Below are 26,003 nucleotides of genomic sequence, written 5' to 3'. Positions count from 1 at the left end.
TTAGACAATTTTATAACAACATTATGAAAAGGATAGTTGCTAGTCAACATACATAGGAGATATTGAGTCGGAGATAGACACAACAAAAACCTGTAGAAAGTTAGCTTTCAGCCAACAGGGCCTTTGTCAAAAATACACACACACACACACACACACACACACACACACACACACACACACACACACACACACGAGCACACAAGTCCCATAAACATGACCACAGTCTCTGGCAGCTGAAGGCAGAACAACTATTCTTTTCATAATATTGTTATATTCCATACTAAACAATTTTATATCTATATACATACATGAGTAATTTATTACCACTACGCCAGACTCGTCATCTGGCTGTAAATACTTAGTGCTACCCATGCCAACCAAGCCAAGGCAGATCACTCACTTCACTGTGTTCACTAGCTGAAAAAGTGATTTTGTGATAAACTGGTAGGTGATGTAATTTTTGTTTGGTTTCTACTGCATCAAAATTGTACTAGTATCAACTATTATTTTACAAACAATTTGTCTATTATGAACTTGAGTAATTAGAGGGGGGAGAGAGAGAGAGAGAGAGAGAGAGAGAGAGAGAGGGGGGGGGGCAGTAGTGGGGGGATGGGGGCAGAGAGGAATGTATCAATGAAATATATTGTAATATTGTAAAAGTTCTTACATTACCAGACAAATTTCCAGAATAACTAACCTGCCATCAATGACAACAACAGTGTCACCTCTTTCAACAGTCATCTTTTCTGGTTCCTCAAATTTCTGCAATGCTTTCATGACTGCTGGAAATGACCCCAGGAGATATTCTTTGGATGCAAGAAATGTTGGTCGGTCTGAAGGAACAGCAGCCCAGCACTGGAAACACAAATGTGTTGCTCAATAAATGTGCTACTTGTACCCAAAAATACTTTACTTCCACATGCATACTGAAGTGCATGGCAGGGGTAGTTAGCATGAAGGAAGTTAGGATTTCTTCCTGTTCCATTCACATATGCAGAGAGGGGAGGAATGCCTCTGTGCGTGCTCTAATTAACCTAATTTTGTTTTTGTGCTCCTACAGGAATGAAACATAGGGGTCTGAATAATATCTCTAGATTCTTCACTTAACACTCATTCTTCAAATTTATTATGTAGTACACAGTAATGTAATTAACAAAAGAAATGTGAGCAGGGGACAAACATTAATACATAGAAATTACAAGTATTTTATCTTTTGAACACGTAGAGTTTAACTGCGATGCTACCTTTTTTCTCGACCGCCGCAAAGTCTCTCCCTAAAAAATAATTTATAATGAGAACTAAAACAAATAACCAATAGATGACCAAAACTGATAGTAGCTCTTAGTTTCTAGTGCAGACAATATTGCATCAGATGATATTATGGATTGCAACAAGTAACTTGCACTTTGCAGTCATTTATGTTTTTGAAGTTGCATATCCAGCACTACTGAAAACTCTTCAATTTCCAGTATATACATAATCTACATATATACTCTGCAATCCCTCATATGGTGCACAGCAGTGGGTACCTCATACAATAAGCTATTTTCCTATGTTAAAAATATGTTTTGGATTGTTGTTACTCTGACTGATTATAACATTTAACCAGCATTTACAGTCAATATTCTCACAAAATATCTGTTATTTTTATACAATTAAAGCTTAAAAATCATTAAATATCAAGATCTGCTCACGTGATCAAAAATGCTCTGTTGCTGGCTGACGCTCTGGTGATATCAGAGACTAGAAGTAAGACGAAGCTATACATGTGTCACAGGAGCGTCAGCCTAAGTTACAAGGTTTTTACGTACTACTTCTGCAAACAGTTTAACTATTTAGTTATGGAGAATGCAGTTAAAACTTTTAAGTAACAGTAGAAATGAATTTGTGAAGTAGAAATGAATTTGTGAACATTGATAGTAGAAGCCTTGCAAAAATTGATTTTCTTATGCTCCCCTCATTTAGAGCGGCAGCATGTGCAATGACAGACCATCTTTTCCATACTCCCTGCAACATCAGTAAACACGCTCAAAACTAAGGATTTGTAGAATGTTTGCAGATGAGTCCATTTACTGTAACTAGATTATTGACTATCAGTCATGAGCTGTGAACCATAACACAATAAAATTATTCTTGGCAAAACTTAGTGCTGATTTGGTCAGCAGAAGATACTTAGCTGAAAAACGGCATCCAATGTGTGTGTGGTGGCACATTTGACCATAGTTAAAGAGTTCATATGTTCAAATCCTGGAAGGGTCACATATTCTTAAAGTTTTACACAAAATATAAAACCAGGGTTAGCAAGAACTGATAGTAGCAGTTATTTCAATCGTGGGATATATTGTATATAGCTTCAAATCAGTCTTAATGTGAGAAATGGACAGCAGAGGATAAATGAATTTACTTTGCAAACAGTTCACTTTTTCGGAAAGCATTGCTGGTAGTGAAGAGTCATAATAATCCAACAGTACAACGAGGTGTTGGACAATGACGTTATACGGAGAGAGAAAAAGTGTGTACAATGTGCAGATGGCACAAACATAAGAGCTGTAACTAATGTTAGCGTCTGAAGCAGACTTACTTCATCTTTATGTAAGATGACAAAACTGCAAACGTTTGGATCCTAGCTGGGCAGTACGAAGATAAAAACACTGTTTCTAATACAGTAAAAATCACATTAACCAGAAAATATCTTTTTGAACATGATGTCTGAACAGTTACTGTAAATGTAAACACATGTAAACAGCAAGAAAAACACAGTAATGTTCTGTTTCTGATCAGTGTAGTGAAATTTTGTAATTTTGATGATGTTTCCATATGAGAGGACTGTTGAGCCATTTCACAAATAAGTTAAAACATTAATTTGGGTTAGATTTGAACCAGGTATCTATGGACATTATCTTGTAAAATTTAACGGTCTACCCCTCTAACAACTGAGCTACTGAATAACTGATGTGCAGTTGGGCAAAACGTCAATTTTCAATAGGAGTTTAATTTTGTTGACTGATGCTATCCTCCGTTGCTACAGTGGTAGAGCGTATCTTAGAGGTAAATTAACGTTACTTCACAGTGCAACACATTTTTAATTATGTTAGTAAACTTGTGCATCGTCATCATGGCAATCTGACTGTACAGTGCAGCCACATTTTCCACATCATATCATTCTCTGGAACACTCAAAAACAACTTTTCAGTACGTGTTATAGATGTAATTGTACAATACAGTACTGCACACCATTTGTAACCATTTTCCGTAACGTAAATTCCAAAACAAGACATCGCTGTTTGTTTTGTTTTGCTTTAGGGCACAAAAAACAACTGGGGTCAAAGACATCACTGTGAATTAGCATTATGACAGTATGACAGTAGGAGCAGTGAGCTAGCCAGTAACATCACAGATATCACGACTCAAATGGAGTGTTTCAACAAACTTTCAAATTATTTGAATTTCACTCCCATTATAGAAGAATACTGAAATTCAAGTGGAAAAAGTCATGTTAGGGGCATAAAATGACATAATTAATCATTGAAGACAATTTCCATCACACATCCTATACCAGTCATTGCCCTTCCTATTCTACTTGCAAATGGAGTGACTGTCTATTTAATATCCACTTGTATTGGAAGTAGGATGCTAATGACTCTTTGCCACACTGTTGATCGCAAAAGCTCTCATAGGCTTTAGGATGGAGTTCCTGACTAAAAGTCATTGTAAAATAACATCGAGGTCCCTAGTCCCCTTCTTTTTACTGACGTAGTCGGTATGGTCTGTGGTCTGTTGTCTGTTTGCAGTGACATTTAAGGTATGCTGTATATCAAATAAATACCTAGCTGCAATAATATGAAATAGAACAAGTACATCAGATCGGTTGTGGGACAGATGAAAGGCCTACTTCAGTTTACTGGGAGAGCTCTGGGGATGTGCAGCAGCCCCACAAAGGAAACAGGGTAAATAATGCTCATGTGACCCAGTCACAAGTACTGCTCCAGTGTTTAGGATCCTCAACAGACAAGCTTAAAGAAAGACATCACAGCAATTCAGAATGGTGCTAACAGATCAGCAAGGTTAATAAGACAGTACCTTAGAAATGCTTTGTGACCTAAAATCAAAATTCTTGGAAGGAAGACAAAATTCTTTGTCATTATTGGAAAAGGTAAGAGAACCAGCATTTTTGACAATTGGTCCTACAGTAATACTGCCTACAACTTGCATCTCACACAAGAGCTAAATGAGAGAAATTAAATGAGAAGTATACAAGGAATCTTTTTTTCTCACCACATTTGTGTATGGAACAGGAAAGAAAACTACTAGCAATAGCACAAAGTACCCTTGGCCTTACACTGTGCAGTTGCTTGTAGAATACAGATGTATCTGTCATCTGCCTATCGCATTGTCATATAATGTTCCACTATGTGATAATCACTAAATTCTTTAATTATTGCCAAGTGCCACATGACTGCAACAGATAACATCTGGAATTTTATTTCAATCAGTCCATTCGTTTTTGGTTTAAATTTAGTGACAGTTTAGCAACAAGATTTAAGTGGACAAATGAGTACACGTACATACATTTTTTTTAAATTAATTTTTAAATATTCTGCATTCAAGTTTTGTATGTGTATCTCAAGTACCCTTTGCTTATAATCAATTTAGGTTTAAAACTATATTTCAGTGCAGCAGACCACGAAACACTGATACGTGGAGAGTTATAGTGCATTTCTTTTTTGCATTGCCATGATATTTTGCTTTGATTTCCTCTGCTGTTGCAGGCTGTACACCTTCTCTTGGAATTATTTTTCTCCTCCATCAGTAGAATATACATCAGAAGCTGAGCCCAATGATCTGCTCACATTTCCTGTGATGTAGAACACGAGACACATTGTTGCGCTGTTCCATATTCTGGTAGATGCACTGATTGTAGCAGCTGTTCCACAATGTTCATATGGGTATTTGACAAGGCTAGTGGAGTGCTTCCAAGTGCTCTGTTACATTGCCATTTTCATTTTATGCACTACATTTTGCAAACTGACCTACCTGTCTACTGCAGGTGCTTTTCTGAGTTTTTGCCATCACGTGCACTCGCTGCCTGGACTCGGACCAGACTCCAGGCAATGAGTACACGTGACAGCAAAAACTCTCAAAAGCACCTGAAGAAGACAAGTAGGTCAGTCTGACAATTTCACAGAGCACTCAGAAGTACACTGAGAAAAATGGAGAGATCACCTATGAGGATGTTTTCCTTTTCTGGTCTATGAGTTTGTGGTACAAAATGCAGGTACTGAATATACATATTTCCAGCATGTAAAAAAAAGGTTTTTCTGTAGAGTTTCACAGAATAAGACTGTATTGGAAATATAGCTGTGATTTTGTCTTCAAAATCCACAACTCTCACTCTCCCCTGATAGTCTAAAACCAGTACAGTTTTCTACTTTCTTAGTGTGGTACAATTTTCCTCTGAATTTCAATGTGCTGACTGCGTCAGCCATTCAGAGTTGGAGGGCACTAAAATAATGTCTTTGTTCTTCTTCCACTTGAGGTGCTCAATGTTATTTCCTGATAAAATACGAAATTCACCTCTGCTGAGCATTTTCTTCGAGATGTTCAGTATAGATATCTCTCCTGATGAAAAATGGTTCACAAATGTTTAGCATCGTCACCTGCAGAAATTTTAGGGAAGTGCAACATAAACCATCCCAAGAAAGCCTATGAACAAAGCTTCAATAAAAGGCTTTAAATAATGACTATAAATATACAACCACCCCCTACATACTGCTGCAATAGGGGTCGTGATGATAAAATTAGAATCATTATTGTGCATGCAGTGACATTCAATAGAATGGGAAGAAACTGTAAAACTAGTATAATGGGACATACCCTCCGCCATTCACTTTGTGGTGGTTTGCAGAGTATAGATGTAGATGAGGAATTTATATGAATTACGTGATGTTCACATTATAATATTTTATTTATCCCTCCTACTCTTTACACAATAATGAATATAATAAAAAAGAAAAACAAGTGTATCTAAATACTACTAATGCAATAAGAGAACTGGAAGATTAACTACAAAAATAAAACAGAGTGTATCTTGATTTAATTAGCTAACTACAAAAATGAAGTATAAAGTGTATCTCGTTTATTTAGTTATACGTATTCCATTTTATGTTATGTGAATCTCTGTTACATAACAGTGCCATTCCGTTCTTTTCTTGGCTCATCTGCAATTTTATGGACACAGGCTGCACATATTCTAGAAATACGAACAACTCAGATGATGCCTCTGTTTTGTACTTCTCTGCTAATGCTGGAGAAAATGTCTTGAAAAGAGTACACCACAGCCCTGTTTACACTAGGACTATTGATATTTTTAAAAATATTGAGAATATGATATATTGATATTTTAAAAAATATCATCATCGGCTCCCGATATATTAAAAAAAAAAAAGTACTGATATATTGACAGAAAAAAATCTAGACTTCCCTGCCTATAAAAATATTGGCTGGACATTGTAAATATACTGCCAGTTTTATAGCTGTATATTTAAGTATTAAATACTCTGTACATCAACAAGCTAGCTGCCTGCTTATCCCTCTTAGAGCAAGAATTTAAAGGAAAACAATGCACGTTCATGCTTGGCAATACCCATTTTGCTAACAATGGTAACTGCATGTAAGTGGCACAATGAAAAATGTCTGAGGGGTCTGTCACTAGGTTTTGTCACATATCTGATTTGACTGGAGCACTTCATGTTGACTTTTCTGCCTTTTTTTTTTTTTTTTTTTTTTTTTTTTTTTTTTTCATTTCTGCAAATGCCAGCGATCTAGCAGTTGTAACGTCAAGATTGTGTACCGAAGCTGAATGTTGTCGTTTCTGTTGGGCCAAGTGTTGATTAAGTCAGCATTTCCCCTTACATGTCTCCATCCTTCACAATGAGCAGTTTTGTCATTTAGATTTTTGTTCATTTTCAACAACTGTTTTTGAAGAATGCCAACATGAAGATAGAGCACACTAGTTGTGTTAAAAAAATTCTTTTAATGAAACTGGTTTGCTATTTCTTCCTGTTATTCCATTCACACCGCTACACCCTATTCCACACTACTTGTGACACATATACTTGCTTGCTAAAGAGAAAGACTGGATGTGTTGAAAGCTCAAAAAGTAGTAAGACCCTTTCACACCGTGAAAGTAAAATTATATTCTACTACAGTTTCAAAAGAACAATTTCAAATATTTACCAAAAATAGTGAAAAAATAAAATAAAAATATCAGCACTTGATACTGCCATTTTGATAACTATATATCAGAGCATAACTTAATCATAGCTAATACTTAGTTCAAGAATCATGAAAGAAGGTTGTATACATGGAAGAACCCTGGAGATACTAGAAAGTATCAGATAGACTATATAATGGTAAGACAGAGATTTAGGAACCAGGTTTTAAATTGTAAGACATTTCCAGGGGCAGATGTGAACTCTGACCATAATCTACAGGGCTATTACAAACGATTGAAGCGATTTCAAAAATTCACTGTAGCTCCATTCATTGACATATGGTCATGGCACACTACAGATACGTAGAAAAACTCATAAAGCTTTGTTCGGCTGAAGCCGCACTTCAGGTTTCTGATGTCAGAGCGGTCGAGAGCGCAGTGAGACAAAATGGGGATAGGAGCCGAGAAAGCGTATGTCGTGCTTGAAATGCACTCACATCAGTCAGTCATAACAGTGCAACGACACTTCAGGACGAAGTTCAACAAAGATTCACCAACTGCTAACTCCATTCGGCGATGGTATGCGCAGTTTAAAGCTTCTGGATGCCTCTGTAAGGGGAAATCAATGGGTCGGCCTGCAGTGAGCGAAGAAACGGTTGAACGCGTGCGGGCAAGTTTCACGCATAGTCCGCGGAAAATTGGCTCATGCCAGAACTGGAGGCCGACAGTGCCGACTTCATCTTTCAACAGGATGGTGCTCCACCGCACTTCCATCATGATGTTCGGCATTTATTAAACAGGAGATTGGAAAAACGATGGATTGGTCGTGGTGGAGATCATGATCAGCAATTCATGTCATGGCCTCCACGCTCTCCCGACTTAACCCCATTGGATTTCTTTCTGTGGGGTTATGTGAAAGATTCAGTGTTTAAACCTCCTCTACCAAGAAACGTGCCAGAACTGCGAGCTTGCATCAACGATGCTTTCGAACTCATTGATGGGGACATGCTGCGCCGAGTGTGGGAGGAACTTGATTATCGGCTTGATGTCTGCCGAATCACTAAAGGGGCACATATCGAACATTTGTGAATGCCTAAAAAAACTTTTTGAGTTTTTGTATGTGTGTGCAAAGCACTGTGAAAATATCTCAAATAATAAAGTTATTGTAGAGCTGTGAAATCGCTTCAATCATTTGTAATAATCCTGTATTAGTTATGAACTGTAGAATAAAACTGAAGAATGAGATTTTCACTCTGCAGCGGAGTGTGCGCTGATATGAAACTTCCTGGCAGATTAAAACTGTGTGCCGGACCAAGACTCGAACTCGGGACCTTTGCCTTTCGCGGGCAAGTGCTCTATCAAGGAGAGCTTCTGTTAAGTTCGGAAGGTAGGAGACAAGGTACTGGCAGAAGTGAAGCTGTGGGGACGGGCCGTGAGTCGTGCTTGGGTAGCCCAGTTGGTAGAACACTTGCCCGCGAAAGGCAAAGGTCCCGAGTTCGAGTCTCAGTCCGGCACACAGTTTTAACCTGCCAGGAAGTTTCAAAACTGAAGAAATTGCAAAAAGGTGAAAATTTAAGGAGATGGGACCTGGATAAACTGACTAAACCAGAGGTTGTACAGAGTTTCAGGGAGAGCATAAGGGAACAATTGACAGGAATGGGGGAAAGAAATACAGTAGAAGAAGAATGGGTAGCGCTGAGGGATGAAGTAGTGAAGGCGGCAGAGGATCAAGTAGGTAAAAAGACAGGGGCTAGTAGAAATCCTTGGGTAACAGAAGAAATATTGAATTTAATTGATGAAAGGAGAAAAATGCAGTAAATGAAGCAGGCAAAAAGGAATACAAACGTCTCAAAAATGAGATAAACAGGAAGTGCAAAATGGCTAAGCAGGGATGGCTAGAGGACAAATGTAAGGGTGTAGAGGTGTATGTCACTACATTTAATATAGATACTGCCTACAGGAAAATTAAAGAGGTCTTTGGAGAAAAGAGAACCACTTGCATGAATATCAAGAGCTGAGGTGGAAACCCAGTTAAGTGTCAGGAAGTCGTTTCTGAAAGTATTTATTTGTATGGAGTGTAGCCATGTATGGAAGTGAAATACAGACGATAAATAGTTTGGACAAGAAGAGAATAGAAGCTTTCGAAATGTGGTGCTACAGAAGAATGCTGAAGATTAAATGGTTAGATCACATAACTAATGACGAGGTATTGAATAGAATTGGGGAGAAGAGGAGTTGTGGCACAACTTGACTAGAAGAAGGGATTGGTTGGTAGGACATGTTCTGAGGCATCAAGGGATCACCAATTTAGTACTGGAAGGCAGCGTGGAGGGTAAAAATTGTAGAGGGAGACCAAGAGATGCATACACTAAGCAGATTCAGAAGGATGTAGGATGCAGTAGGTACTGGGAGATGAAGAAACTTGCACAGGATAGAGTAGCATGGAGAGCTGCATCAAACCAGTCTCAGGACTGAAGACCACCACAAAACAACAACATATCGGTGGAAAAAGTATCGCCGATATATATAAATATTTTCTGCAAAATAATACCGATATTTTATCAACAGCTCTAGTTTACACTGTTGGTGTACTTCCAATAGCTCACTTCTTTTGTAGTTTGCATTTAGCAAACTTGCAAACTCCAGCACTTCATTTCACTATAAAAAAATATAAAATAAAAAAATAAAAACACACACACACACACACACACACACACACAGAGAGAGAGAGAGAGGAAAAAAAGAAAAAACAACAACTACTACTTACTACTACAACTACACTGATCCACAAAATGTTCAAATGTGTGCAAGTTCTTCCTAGGGGACCAAACTGCTCAGGTCATCGGTCCCTAGGCTTACGCACTACTTACACTAACTTGTGGTAAGAACAACACACACACCCATGCCCGAGGGAGGACTCGAACCTTCGGCGGGAGGGGTCGTGCAATCTGTGACATGGCATCTTAGACCGCACAGCCACTCTGCGCGGCATTGATCCACATTTGTCCCACAATGTTGATAAATATTATGTACATCAACATTATCCACATCAGCAGCAGAAACAACAACAACAACAACAACAACACATCGATTATGTGACCATGGAGTCACTGGCAGCCACCACGAGAGGTGCTAAGTCCGCGGCTAGCAGAGCATGCTTCCATAATGTTGCAATTGTGGGCATTGTTTTCCTCCACATGTCACATGCCTGCCAGCAATGCATGACAACACTATTTAGGCTGGCACTCAACCATGGATCGATAGTTCGACCAACCGTGCACAGGCAGGGTGATGACTCCAGCGAGCGACCGAATGGTGTAAATTGCCCTGAAGATGACCACATCGTGGGTTGAAACCGGTTGGCGGCAAAATAAATAATGCGAGTGTGACTGTAATTTTGAATAATTGATTATAAGTAAATTAATCGTTGCTTATCTCCATACAACTATGCTGTCTAAAAGAAAAAAAAATTGCTCTCATTCTTTGTGCTATCTCATATGTTTCTTTCTTGTCACCTCTGCATTAGTATGTTGCTTTCTACATACTTTCTGTAATACATCAGGTTTTTTTTTGCATATGTTGTGATTTTGTTGGATAAACAAGTTTTCCAGTTTATTTATGAACATTTCAGCTAAACTGCCTCCAAATCTGTCGCCCATTGTGAATCTGTCCTTTTCATAAAAAAATCTTATCATTAAATTGTTACTTTAATGTTATGTTATCGTTTTCTGTGTGTTTTTGTGGGTTTTAGTTTTCCTGTATATTTGGCCTTCAACCTACTGAACTTACTGTTGCGACTTTAGTGTTTCTTTCTGTTTTTGTAACAGTTCTGATGATCGCAGTAACTCAAAATTTGTGAATTATATTGTTACTGCTGCTGATGTTGATAATGTGGTTGTACATAATATTTACCAACATTGTGGGACAAATGTGGTTAGTAACCAACCGTGCACAGGCAGAGATGGGAAATTTGATGGTAATGCCATTAGGGGGGATTTCATGAGCCAAGCAACAACATAGGAACAGTATGTGGGACTGGGATCTGGATACGGATAAGGAAACTTTTCTGTATTGACGCAGATGGAAGGAGCAAGGATCCACGGTGGTGCAAAAAATGCGAAAAATTATGTAAGAAAGTAGAATTACGTCCGAAAATCCTACCTGCTGACAAATGCTCCACCACCGTTGTTTTGAACCGCATGGATTACATGGCAGAAGGAGTCCGTCAGCTGTCAGATACTTCCACCTACAAACCATGCCACAGTGATCCCATTCCAGTAATCCAGCAGGCCCATCCCAGAACATCTCCCCAGAGTCCATCTTTCTACTTACACCTACCACTCCCCGCAGTCCCACCTTCTACATGCTTCCTAAAGTCCATAAACCCAACCACCCAGGACGCTCCATTGTGACCAGTTACTGTGCCCCCACTGAGAGAATCTCTGCTCTTGTAGACCAACACTTTCAACTTATTACCCGGAACCTATCCTCCTATATAAAAGATACCAACCATTTCCTCAACCGGCTCTCCACAGTTCCTGTCCCTTTACCACACGGTGTCCGGCTCATCACTATTGATGCCACCTCCCTGTACATTAATGTTCCTAATGCCCATGGTCTTACTGCTATCGAACACTATCTTTCCAGACACCCTATGGGTTCCAAACCAACAACCTCCTTCCTAGTCGCCATGACCAACTATATCCTCATCCACAATTAGTTCTCCTTTGACAGTATTACCTACAAACAAATCTGCGGTCCGGCTATGGGCACCCGCATGGCACCATCCTATGCTAACCTATTCATGTGCCATCTAGAGGAGACCTTCCTAAAAACCCAGAATCCTAAACCCCTCACCTGGTTCAGATTCATTGATGACATCTTTGCTATCTGGACTGAAGGTGAGGACACCTTATTCACATTCCTCGAGAACCTCAACAACTTCTCCCCCATTTGCTTTACCTGGTCCTACTCAACCCAACAAGCCACCTTCCTAGATGTTGACCTCCACCTCAGACATGGCTACATAAGTACCTCCGTCCATATCAAACCACCAGCAATATCTCCACTTCGACAGCTGCCACCCATTCCATACCAAGAAATCCTTTTCGTACAGCCTAGCCATCCGTGGTCATCGAATCTGCAGTGACGAGCAGTCCCTATCAAAATGTATCGAAGGACTCACTGAAGCCTTCACTAACTGTAATTATGCTCCCATCCTTGAACAAAAACAAATCTTCCATGCCTTATCTTTCAAGTCTCCCACCACCTCCCGAAGTCCCACAGTCCGGCCACAGAGGAGCATTCCCTTGTAACTTAGTACCATCCGGGACTGGAGCAACTGAATTACATACTCCCAGGGCTCAAATTATCTCTCGTCGTGCCCTGAAATATAAAACGTCCTGCCCACTATCCTTCCCACCCCTCCTACCGTGATATTCCGCCGTCCACCAAACCTACACAATATACCGGGTGATCAAAAAGTCAGTATAAATTTGAAAACTTAATAAACCATGGAATAATGTAGATAGAGCAGTAAAAATTGACACACATGCTTGGAATGACATGCGGTTTTATTGGGGGACGGGGGGGGGGGGGGGGGGGGGGGGGAAGTTTACAAAATGTCCGAGACATGGCGCTGGACGGCAAACCTGCTACCGTGACAGGTGAGCGGTACGCCGATATGTTACAGAATCGCGTCATCCCCAGCGTGGCTGATAAACACCTGCTGGAATGTATGATGTTTATGCAGGATGGCACTCCACCTCATATTGCTAGATGCGTGAAAGATCTCTTGCGCGTGTCGTTTGCTGATGATCGTGTGCTCAGCCGCCACTTTCGTCATGCTTGGCCTCCCAAGTCCCCAGACCTCAGTCCGTGCAATTATTGGCTTTGGGGTTACTTGAAGTCTCAAGTGTATCTTGATCAACTGACATCTCTAGAGATGCTGAAAGACAACATCCGACGCCAATGCCTCACCATAACTCCTGACATGCTTTACAGTACTGTTCACAACATTATTCCTCGACTACAGCTATTGGTGAGGAATGATGGTGGACATATTGAGCATTTCCTGTAAAGAACATCATCTTTGCTTTATCTTACTTCGTTATGCTAATTATTGCTATTCTGATCAGATGAAGCGCCATCTGACAGACATCTTTTGAACTTTTGTATTTTTTTGGTTCTAATAAAACCCCATGTCACTTCAAGCATGTTGTTGTTGTTGTTGTTGTTGTGGTCTTCAGTCCTGAGACTGGTTTGATGCAGCTCTCCATGCTACTCTATCCTGTGCAAGCTTTTTCATCTCCCAGTACCTACTGCAACCTACATCCTTCAGAATCTGCTTAGTGTATTCATCTCTTGGTCTCCCTCTACGATTTTTACCCTCCACACTGCCCTCCAATACTAAATTGGTGATCCCTTGATGCCTCAGAACATGTCCTACCAACCGATCCCTTCTTCTGGTCAAGTTGTGCCACAAACTTCTCTTCTCCCCAATCCTATTCAATACTTCCTCATTAGTTATGTGATCTACCCATCTAATCTTCAGCATTCTTCTGTAGCACCACATTTCGAAAGCTTCTATTCTCTTCTTGTCCAAACTATTTATCGTCCATGTTTCACTTCCATACATGGCTACACTCCATACAAATACTTTCAGAAATGACTTCCTGACACTTAAATCTATACTCGATGTTAACAAATTTCTCTTCTTCAGAAACGCTTTCCTTGCCATTGCCAGCCTACATTTTATATCCTCTCTACTTCGACCATCATCAGTTATTTTGCTCCCCAAATAGCAAAACTCCTTTACTACTTTAAGTGCCTCATTTCCTAATCTGATTCCCTCAGCATCACCCGACTTGATTAGACTACATTCCATTATCCTTGTTTTGCTTTTGTTGATGTTCATCTTATATCCTCCTTTGAAAACACTGTCCATTCCATTCAACTGCTCTTCCAAGTCCTTTGCTGTCTCTGACAGAATTACAATGTCATCGGCGAACCTCAAAGTTTTTATTTCTTCTCCATGAATTTTAATACCTACTCCGAATTTTTCTTTTGTTTCCTTTACTGCTTGCTCAATATACAGATTGAACAACACCGGGGAGAGGCTACAACCCTGTCTTACTCCCTTCCCAACCACTGCTTCCCTTTCATGTCCCTCGACTCTTATAACTGCCATCTGGTTTCTGTACAAATTGTAAATAGCCTTTCGCTCCCTGTATTTTACCCCTGCCACCTTTAGAATGTGTGTTGTCAATTTGTACCTCTCTATCTACATTATTTCATGATTTATTCAGTTTTCAAATTTATACTGACTTTTTGATCACCTGGTACTCGCCCATCCTTACACAACCCCTGCTCCCAATCCCTTACCTCATGGCTGATACCCTTGTAATAGACCTAGATGCAAGACCTGTCCCGTACATCCTCCTACCACCTACTTACTCCAGTCCGGTCAGTAACGTCACCTATCCCATCAAAGGCAGGGCTACCTTTGAAACCAGTCATGTGATTTACAAGCTAAGCTGTAACCACTGTGCTGCATTCTATGTAGGCATGACAACCAACAGGCTGTCTGTCCGCATGAATGGCCACCGACAAACTGTTGCCAAAAAACAAGTGGACCACCCCGTTGCTGAACACGCTGCCAAACCTGATATCCCTAGTCTCAATAACTTCTTCACAGCCTGTGCCATATGGACCCTTCCCACCAACACCAGCTTTTCTGAATCGCGCAGGTGAGAACTTTCCCTGCAATACATCCTACATTCCTGTAACCCTCGTGGCCTCAAACTCCGTTAGTCACTGTCCTCGCCCATCCAGCTCCCTCCCTGTTCCCATTCCAGCACTACACAGCCGTCATTTCACCGCCACACCCAGTCTTTTAATTTCTTTTTACTTCTTTCTGTTTATTTCTCTCCTTTCCACTACTTACCCCCCTCCCCACATTCTCTCTTGCCCTCTGTCTAAACTGCAACACTTCAATGACCGCCACTCCCACCATACTAACCCCTCCCCCTCCCCGCCCCAGCCTCATCTTTACCCCCATCCAGTCGCCACTCCCATGATGCACTGGTGCTGCTGCTCGCAGTGTAGTTTCAGCTCTCTGAGACTGCAGATGTATGTGCAAGGTGTGTGTGTGTGTGTGTGTGTGTGTGTGTGTGTGTGTGTGTGTGTGTGTGTGTGCACTGCTGACAGAGGCCTTAATGGCCGAAAGCTATAATTGTATGAATCTGTGCTCAGATGGCAAAGACTACCAAACCCACCGGTTAGTCCCTCAACCGTTAGGGGTAAAACCCAATGGGCCTCAGGGCAAGTAAGGCTAGCAACCTGCTTCCCTGGTACTTTAAATATGATGCTGGCAACAATCAGAGCAAAATGCCTCGGACCTTTGGAGGTGACGGAGTCCCACCTCTAATTGACAAATCAGGGACTCCTAAGATACGACTCGGCAAACGAATGGTAACGAGATGGAGAGCTATTAATATCAATGGGGGCTACTCTGGGAAGAAGGTAGAGCTGGCAGAGGCTGCAAGTAAGATGGGTTTGGACTTTTTAGCTGTTAGTGACATTCGGGTAAGGGGTGAGAAAGAAGAGGAAGTGGGAGAATACAAGGTCTACCTGTCAGGAGTCAAAGCTGGAATAGCACAATGGGGTGTAGGGCTTTTCATCAGGAAAGAAATGGAACCCAGCATAGTTGCAATAAGGTATGTAAACGAACGACTGATGTGGATAGATTTGACAGTGTCTAGCAAGAAAATTAGGATTGTGTCAGTATATTCACATTGTGAAGGGACAGATCAAGATAAGATGGATAGTTTTTATGAGGCACTCAGTGGTGTAGTTGTTAGAGTAAAGGACAAGGACAGTGTTCTGCTCATGGGTGATTTTAACACCAGGATTGGAAATCGAACAGAAGGGTATGAAAAGGTTATAGGTAAATTTGGAGAGGATATGGAGGCCAACAGGGACGGGAAACAACTCTTGGACTTCTGTGCCAGTATGGGCTTAGTAATCACAAACTCCTTTTTTAAACGTAAGAACATTCACCTGTATACTTAGGAAGGCAGGGGAACCAGATCTGTCATTGACTATATAATAACACATCAGGAATTCAGGAAGGCTGTGAGGGACACACGTGTATTCAGGGGATTCTTTGATGACACTGATCACTATTTAATCTGCAGTGAAATTGGTATTGTGAGGTCGAAAGTGCAGGAGGTCAGGTCCATGTGTAGGAGGATAAGAGTGGAGAAACTTCAGGATAAGGAAATCAGACACAAGTACATAACAGTGATCTCAGAAAGGTACCAGTTAGTTGAATGTAGTCAATTGCAGTCACTGGAAAAGGAATGGACAAGGTACAGGGACACAGTACTAGAAGTGGCCAAAGAATGTCTTGGAACGGTAGTGTGTAAAGTTAGGATGAAGCAAACAGCTTGGTGGAATGACACAGTCAAGGCAGCCTGTAAAAGGAAAAAGAAGGCATATCAAAAATGGCTACATACTAGAACTCAGGTAGACAGAGAAAGTTATGTTTAAGAAAGAAACAAAGCCAAACAGATAATTACAGCATCCAAGAAGAAATCTTGGGAAGACTTTGGAAACAGGTTGGAGACCTTGGGTCAAGCTGCTGGAAAACCATTCCGGAGTGTTATTAGCAGTCTTCGAAAGGGAGGTAAAAAAGAGATGACAAGTATTTTGGACAGGTCAGGAAAACTGCTGGTGAATCCTGTGGATGCCTTGGGCAGATGGAGAGAATATTTTGAAGAGTTGCTCAATGTAGGTGAAAATACGATCAGTAATGTTTCAGATTTCGAGGTAGAATGGGACAGGAATGATGATGGAAATAGGATCACATTGGAGGAAGTGGAGAAAATGGTCAATAGATTGCAGTGCAATAAAGCAGCTGGGGTGGATGAAATTAAGTCGGAACTCATCAAATACAGTGGAATGTCAGGTCTTACATGGCTACACAGGATAATTGAAATGGCCTGGGATTCGGGACAGGTTCCATCAGACTGGATGAAAGCAGTAATCACGCCAATCTTTAAACATGGAAACAGAGAAGATTGTAACAACTACAGAGGTATCTCTTTGATCAGCATTGTGGGTAAAATCTTCTCAGGTATTGTTGAAAGGAAAGTGCAAGTATTAGTTGAGGACAAATTGGATGAAAATCAGTGTGGGTTTAGGCCTCTTAGAGGTTGTCAGGACCAGATCTTTAGCTTACGGCAAATAATGGAGAAGTGTTATGAGTGGAATAGGGAATTGTATCTATGTTTTATAGATCTAGAAAAGGCATATGACCGGGTTCCTAGGAGGAAGTTATTATCTGTTCTACGTGATTATGGAATAGAAGGCAAACTTTTTCAAGCAATTAAAGGTCTTTACATAGATAGTCAGGCAGCAGTTAGAGCTGACGGTAAATTGAGTCCATGGTTCAGAGAAGTTTCAGGGTTAAGACAATGCTGCAACCTGTCTCCATTGTTGTTCATATTATTTATGGATCATATGTTGATAACAATAGACTGGCTGGGTGAGATTAAATAGGTGAACACAAAATAAGCAGTTTTGCATATGCGGATGACAGTTGTGATGGCAGATGCTATTGGAAGTTTGCAAAGTAATATTTCAGAGCTAGATCAGAAATGTAAGGACTATGGTATGAAGATTAGCATCTCCAAAACAAAAGTAATGTCAGTGGGAAATAGATAGAAACGGATTGAGTGTAAAATAGGAGGAACAAAGTTAGAACAGGTGGACAGTTTCAAGTACTTAGGATGCATATTCTCACAGGATGGCAACATAGTGAAAGAACTGGAAGCGAGGTGTAGCAAAGCTAATGCAGTGAGCGCTCAGCTACAATTTACTCTCTTCTGCAAGAAGGAAGTCAGTACCAAGACTAAGTTATCTGTGCACCGTTCAATCCTTCGACCAACTTTGTTGTATGGGAGCGAAAGCTGGGTGGATTCAGGTTACCTTATCCAAAAGGTTGAGGTTACGGATATGAAAGTAGCTAGGATGATTGCAGGTACTAGTAGATGGGAACAATGGCAGGAGGGTGTCCACAATGAGGAAATCAAAGAAAAACTGGGAATGAACTCTATAGATGTAGCAGTCAGGGCGAACAGGCTTAGATGGTGGGGTCATGTTACACGCATGGGAGAAGCAAGGTTACCCAAGAGACTCATTGGTTCAGCAGTAGAGGGCAGGAGGAGTCGGGGCAGACCAAGGAGAAGGTACCTGGATTCGGTTAAGAATGATTTTGAAGTAATAGGCTTAACATCAGAAGAGGCACCAATGTTCCCTGAATAGGGGATCATGGAGGAATTTTATAAGGGGGACTACGCTCCAGACTGAACACTGAAAGGCATAATCAGTCTTAAATGATGATGATGATGATCTTTTTGTTGTGCCTATCGCGACTCAGTATCTCTGCTATATGGTGAGTAGCAACTTTCCTAGTCTGGTATTCTAAGTAAAAAGGATGGAAGATAAAAAATTAGCATATTTTTGAAGCCAACATAAATACAAAATCCTGTCACTGTCAAAAGTAGAGATGTGCATATTTTACAACCATGATTAACAGGATTTAATGCTGCCAGTTGACTGCAATGACAAAGGAGATGAACTGAACATTATGAAACAAGTAGCCAGGGCAAATGGGTATAGTGACTACGATGGGACAAACTTACGTAACAAATTTATGTCAAAAGTACATTATGAGGAAGAGTATGTCCACACAAGAAGAGATTTGTTGTTATGTCATACTATGGTGCACTTTACAATAAAACTGCTCTTTCAGAAGAATGAAGTTAAAATTGCATTTCAGACAAAAGGTACAATTGGATTTAGGCTCCAAGAGCCTTAAATTTGGAACCTGGGACCTTCAGGATTAACTGCCAGGACTGTGAAAGGATTTCTATTAGTCACACTGGGAGGAATTTTATGACTTGCTTCAGAGAATACATGGATAGCCAAAATAAGATGGCATTCAGTACGTATTTGGATGAGGAAAAACATGTATCAGGAAATATGTTGGATAACTCTGAAGTGTAGCAAACAGCACTGAAAGGACAATTATTAAACCTACAGCATGAAATAGAGATCTTCATACACAGAAAATGGCAATCAGAGTTATTGCTTAATGAACAGTCAGTTTAACTTGAGGAAGTTACTACACCAGTATGAACAGGGCCAACAGCCATAGTGGCTCTACACAGAGCTACACGCTCTGGCCAATGGCCTCCTCCTGCTCACATCACTACAGAAAAAAAACAGAACATTTCAGAGAGGACACGAGGCAGCGCCAGTTGGATAGACTTCTGAACACGCTGTCGACCATTAAGATTTATAGTTACATAACTTCAGTTACTCAATGTTCACACAAAGCCATGTCTTTTTTTTTTTAATTTGTCACGCTTGAATGTTTTCTATTAGTAGATTGTTCCCCACTTTTTATTCATTTAATTGCATTTGAAATATGGATTTTACTCCTATGTATTGTATTTTATTTTATGTTTTATTGTTAGACACACAGTTCAACAATGTAAGATCATTTTAATTAACAATGATCAATATTCCAGTCCAAGTTAGTGAATTTACGATGCCAATTATTTATATATCTCAGCATTCCATCCTCCACTGCTTACAGTTCATGTATGTGGAAATACAGGATGCACATGAGCCATCACTACCACTTGTTATGTACCTGTGTGTACAGATTAGAGGACACTGATACTTTTGTCAGAATATTTTAACAGTATGCTGTCCTTTTCTACACATTCTTACATTTTATCCTTCTTTTATGGATTCTTAGATTTGCTGCATATTTGGCCTTCAATCTAAGGAACTAATTTTTCTGAAATTATTTAATTGGATAAATAAAAAATCTACTTGCCAAGTGGTGGCAGAACACACACATAAAAGTCTGTTGTGATTGGCAAGCTTTCTGAGCCAATGACTCCTTCTTCAGGCAGAAGGGCTGAAGGGGAAGGAAGAAGGTGAAGGAAAAGGACTGGAGGGAGCTAGGAAAAGCGGTAGATTTTGGGGAAGTCACCCAGAACTGCAAGTCAGGGGAGACTTACCATAAGGATGAGAATGAAAAGACTTATTAGTGATTTTTCTAATTCTATAATAGATCTGAAGATGGCAGTAAGCCAAAACCAGTCATTGTGAACACTGAATTATATTGCTGTAAGTGATCAGGCCAGACATTTGTGAATAAAGAATCCAATTCCAATTTTCAGACCAGGCAAGCTGCAGTTAAGCAAATCTATCCTCAATTCCTGGGTCATTTTGAACACTACAATGCTTTCATGGGCTCAGTCCTATAAGAGGTGGAATTCCTTTGCTTTAAAACTGGCATACCCAGCCAATAATCTGGGTGATTAGTGTTTAATATGAATTTGGAACCACAGTGCAACTTAGCATTTTCCATATCAAAAAATCACTGTGAGAGGTAGAGGAAGTCATAAGTGATGAGAAATCCTAGGACAGTCCAGGGATCGAGATTTTTATCTCTGGATTTGCAGTCTAACACACTCCACTAACATTACTGTTTTCCATAACTACAAACAGGACACACACCAACTCACTAACATGATAAATGTATTAGTTGTCCACCAACTGTTCTCAACACCTCTACCACATCAGCCTTCAATTCATTTCACACATACAACAAGCAAGATCCTTGGCATAATCACACCCATCACAAATTTCCTATCCCATTGCCTCAAATTAGAAACGAATTTCAGCGCACTAGCTATCTTCTGTCCCCAACATTATTTTTAAGTAAACATAGAAACGGCACACGTTACCAACAAAACCAATAGAAGTAATGGAATGTGCAGTCTTTCACGAAACACAGAGTGTATAAGGACTGCTTAAAATCTGGAACATTCTGTAGCATATAGCACACCTGTAGAGTTAAGGGAGGAACTAAGTTTGTGTTTGATGTCCCACTGACATCGTGATCATTAGAGACAGAATACAAGCTCAGATTGTGTTAAGGATGGGGAAAAAAAAAAAAAATCACCTGAGCCTTGTCAAAGGGACCATCGTGGCATTTGCCTGGAGTGATTTAGAGAAATAATGGAAAACTTACATCTGGTTGGCCAGATGGGGATTTGAGTTGCTCTCCTCCTGAATGCAAGTTGGTTGGTTGGTTGGTTGGTGAAGGGACCAAACTACGCAGTCATCAGTCCCACCGACCTGAGATTAACTAAAACCGATAAAATCCCACATTAAAAGAGGGAACTACAACATTCATAAAATGATAAACTATTGACAGGGAAGGAAGGAAAAGGACAGAAGACGAGGTGAGGGAAAGAAAGTGACTAATGACAGTGGCATGAAGGAAGAAGCACAGGAGGCAAGGGAGATGCTCAGGACATAGCAGACCTCATGAGAAAAGGAGTGGGAAGGCAGAGGGCCGGGGTGAACCACCAACCCCAGTTGAAGCCAATCCAGTCGGGGTGAAGGGGGGAGCATGAAAGCCTGCCATCCCTTCCACTCACCGATAAGGTGGTAGGCCCCTCCCTTAAATAAAGTGATAAAAACCCCATAACGAATAAAATGTAAAACGAGATCCGCCGCTGAGGCATCGTCAGCCAACACCGGGGGTAGCGATTCCGTCATAGGGTGGCTAAGTTGGGGCAGTCCAATAAGATGTGAGCCACAGACAACATCGATCGACAACGACAGAGAGGGGGCTCCTCACGACGGAGGAGATAACTGTGAGACAAAAAAGTATGGCCGATGCGGAGCCGGCAGAGAACGACAGAGGACCGCCATGGAGTTGTAGAATCCTTAATTGCCCTGAGCTTGTTCGGCGAAGAAAGAGTGCTCCATTCTGCATCCCAAAGGCCCAAAACCTGACGACGTAATGCCGAGCGAAGGTCTATTTCTGGAATGCCAATAGCGAGAGATGGCCTGGTAGTAGCTAATTTAGCCAGTCGATTGGCAAGTTCATTCCCAGGAATCCCAACATGGCATGAGGTCCAAATGAAAACCACCGAGCATCCTCATTGAGCGAGGAGAGAAAGGGAGTCCTGGATAGCGATGACTAAAGGGTGGCGAGGGAAGCACTGGCCGATAGCGTGCAAATTGCTCAATGAGTCACTAGAGATAGTGAAGGATAGTCCTGAGCAGGAGCAGATATGGTCCAGTGTGCGCAAGATGGCTACCAATTCTTCAGTAAAAACATTACATCCATCTGGCAAGGAGCGAAGTTCCGTGTGTCGTGCATAGGTGTAAGCAAAACCAGTGCGGCCAGCAACTATGGAGCCATCAGTATAGATCACTTCTGAACCCTGACAGGAACTGAAGAGACAGGAGAACTGGTGGTGAAGAGCAATCAGAGGGACAGAATCCTTTGAATCAATTGAGAGATCAAGACAGAGTTACGGCCAAGAGACGCACCATGGAGGGGTACGTGCGTAAGCGGAGAAGAGAGGTGGTAAAGGCAATCGCTGGAGCTCACAAGAGAGTGGCTGAATGCGGACAGCCATGGTAAGCCCACATCTTGGCCACTGCTGTGGCAGGGCGATCTCCGTGTCTGGATAAAGGAGACCATAATTAGGGTGCTTTGGGGTGCAGCGAATGCAGAACGCATAAGATATCAGCTGTTGCTGGTGCAAAACTCGCAGGGGCGGAATACCTGTCTCTGTGAGAAGGCTAAGTACGGGACTAGTCCGGACAGCACCATTCGTAAGTTGGACCCCACAGTGGTGGATAGGGGTCTAGTACCTGCACAGTGTCGAAGGTGACACAGAACTATAGACAGGACTTCCATAGTCTAAACAAGACTGGACCAACACTCGACACAGTCGCAGGAGAACAGATTGGTCTGCACCCCAGGTGGTATTACAGAGACACCTAAGAACATTGAGATGGGACCAGCACGGCCTCTTCAGCTGGCAAAGGTGAGGGAGCCATGTCAACCGGGCATCGAAGACCAGACCCAAAAAGCGATGGGTGTCCACCACCTTGAGGGGATGGCCATAGAGGAACAGTTCCGGATGGGGATGGACTGTACGGCAACGATAGAAACGCATGACACAAGTCTTGGCTGCCGAGAACTGAGAGCCATGAGAGAGACCCCATGAGTGGGCCCGACAAATTGCCCCCTGTAGATGGTATTCTGCAGCACCCATTACGGAGGAGGCGAGGTAGGTGCAAAAATCGTTAGCATACAAAGAGGAGGACACTGTCGGCCCAACAGCTGTCACTAGACCATTAATGGCTATGAGAAAGAGTGAGAGGCTCAGCACGGAACCCTGTGGAACCCCATTTTCTTGCCAATGGGGAGAGCTGTAGGAGGAGCCAACCTGGAGCCGAAAAGAGCAATAAGAAAGAAAATTACGGATAAAAATGGACAGAGCGCCACGAAGGCCCCATTCATGTGGTGAGGACGTGGTGTCATAGGCTTTATGCAGATCAAAGAAGACTGCAAGGAGGTGTTGCCGATGGGGAAAAGCCGACCGGATAGCAGACTCTAGGTGCACCAAGTTATCCACCGTAGAGCGGCCACAGCGAAAACCACTTTGAGACGATGACAAATGGTCGCAGAATTCCAGGATCCAAAACAGCCGCCGACTCACCATGCATTCAAGGAGCTTGCAGAGGGTGTTAGTAAGGCTAATTGGATGGTAGCTATCCAACTGAAGAGGCGGCTTTCCTGGCTTCAACACCGGAACAACAATGCTTTCCTGCCACTGGGTAGGAGATACTCCCTCACCCCACAGACGGTTACAGAGGGTCAATATACGACAGTGGCCAGCCACCGATAAGTGTTGGAGCATTTGGTTATGTATCCGATCCAGTCCAGGAGCCGTATCAGGACAAAGGGCGAGGGTGCTGGCAAATTCCCACTCACTAAATGGGGCATTATATGGCTCTGAGCAGCGAGAAACAAAAGACAAAGGCAGTCATTCTCAACGCTTTTTCAGGAGAAGGAATGTGGGCGGATACTGAGCCGATGCCGAAGCTTGAGCAAGTGTTGAGCGAAATTTTCTGCCACAAAGTCTGGATTGGTAATGACAACACCATGTACAGAAATTCCCACAACCCCGGTGGGAGAACAATGGCCAAAAATTCACCGGAGTTTCGCCCAGACTTGTGAAGAAGGGGTGTGGGGTCCTATGGAAGTTACACATCGTTCCCAGCAAATTCGTTTCTGAAATTTGATTAGGTAGCAGGCCCGGGCATACAGTCGTTTAAAGACCAGAAGAAGAGCGGTAGAAGGGTGCCACTTTGAAGTGTTGAAGAGCACGGCGGCAGTCTTTTATGGCCGCAGCAATTTCTGGAGTCCACCAAGGGAGGGAGGGGGAGAGGTGGGGGGGGGGAGACCTGAAGTAGAAGGGACTGCTGAAACAGCTGCTGAAAGGATGGGGCCAGTCAATGTCTGAGTAGATTCATCAACACTGTTGTGTGGCAATAAAGGGGGGATGGGAGCAGAGGAGAAGACATCCCTATCAGCCTTAAGGCCCGTCCACACGCAACGATCTGTCTGCGCAAGTGTCTGCGCACATCACATCTGCGCAGACAGATCATTGCGCGTGGGCAGAAGATTTGCACCAACCTGAGGTGTGTGCAAACCTGGAAGTTGGAGTTGGAGGTTTGAGCGAAACCTCTCAAATCTGTGGGTTCAAACCACATCTGCGCAGACAAGTTGGAGCGTGTGGACAGAAGATCGCCGCAAATCTGGTGTGAAACAGCTGTTTGCTCAGTCAAGTGTTTGTATTTGTGTGCACAGGGCATTAAAATGGCTGATACTTGTCAGTGTTCTCGAGAGTTTGTAAGTGAATTCACTGAAATATATAGAAACCACCCATGTTTATGGAAGATTAAAAGTAAAGAATATAGTGACCGAGACAAAAAGACAGCAGCATATAATACTCTAATTGAAAAATTGCAGGCAGTTGACGCCTCGGCAAACAGAGAAACAGTAATTAAAAAAAATTCGTTGCGAACTGGAGAAATTATTTGCGGATGGATGTCGAAACTTATATTATCTCTTAAAGCCTGTAACCCCTCATATTAAGAGAAAAAATACTTGTATGAGAAGGGCAATTTCTCCTCATGAATGACTGGCGGTAACATTAAGATTCCTAGCAACAGGAAGGAGCTACAAGGATTTGGAATTTTCAGCTGCAATATCGAAACAAGTGTTGAGTGAAATAATACCCAACACATGTGAAGCTATTTATGCTGTCCTGAAGGATGAGTTCATGAACGCAAGTCAAGTAAATTAAGTCTGTCAGCAAACTGTTTACCGAAAAGAGATATCCAAAGTTCAGAAATCTGGAAGATCTGGTGTAGGAGTAGATCAAGTATACAAGCCAACGTTATGGTATTTTGATCTTCTTGGCTTTCTTAGAGATCAAGAAACGCCAAGACCAAGCAGGAGTACAATTGAAGATGAAATTGGAGTGTCAATGTGCGAGGAAATGGAACACGAGGTAATGTAAAACAAAACAGGTTCGCCCTGGAACTCTTGCAGCAAATTTACATGAGAAAACTGCTTTCACTTTAGCAGCCACTGTCTACACCATTTTGACCGCTTTCTCTGTTTCCTGCAGTTGGTCTGAATGTTTTTTGCAACACAAGTTGCGAACACAGACCACAACAGAACTTCCTCCATTTCTATATTTCAAAATAACTGAATTAAATTTTTGAAGTTTACAGAGAGCGTAGTCGCTTGCCACTGATATTTCTTTTCTACACCGACAGATGGCGGGCGAGTAGTAGATTGGGGTTTGTGTCATGTGAACAC

General features: G+C 41.7%; 1 protein-coding gene across 2 annotated transcripts in view; it reads right to left on the bottom strand.

Moving 5' to 3' along the window:
• The window catches only part of LOC124788228 (activated Cdc42 kinase Ack), a 499,253-nt gene that overhangs the window by 265,796 nt on the left and 207,454 nt on the right, over positions 1 to 26,003 (bottom strand). For both annotated transcript variants that reach the window (XM_047255411.1, XM_047255410.1), the window contains exon 8: positions 698 to 855. In XM_047255411.1, the coding sequence (XP_047111367.1) occupies positions 698 to 855 (158 nt within the window). The remainder of the gene's footprint in view (positions 1 to 697; positions 856 to 26,003) is intronic.

The sequence above is a fragment of the Schistocerca piceifrons genome, chromosome 3 (genome assembly GCF_021461385.2).
Source record: "Schistocerca piceifrons isolate TAMUIC-IGC-003096 chromosome 3, iqSchPice1.1, whole genome shotgun sequence".
Classification (NCBI taxonomy): Eukaryota; Metazoa; Arthropoda; class Insecta; order Orthoptera; family Acrididae; genus Schistocerca; species Schistocerca piceifrons.
This window is presented reverse-complemented; position numbering and strand designations above follow the sequence as displayed.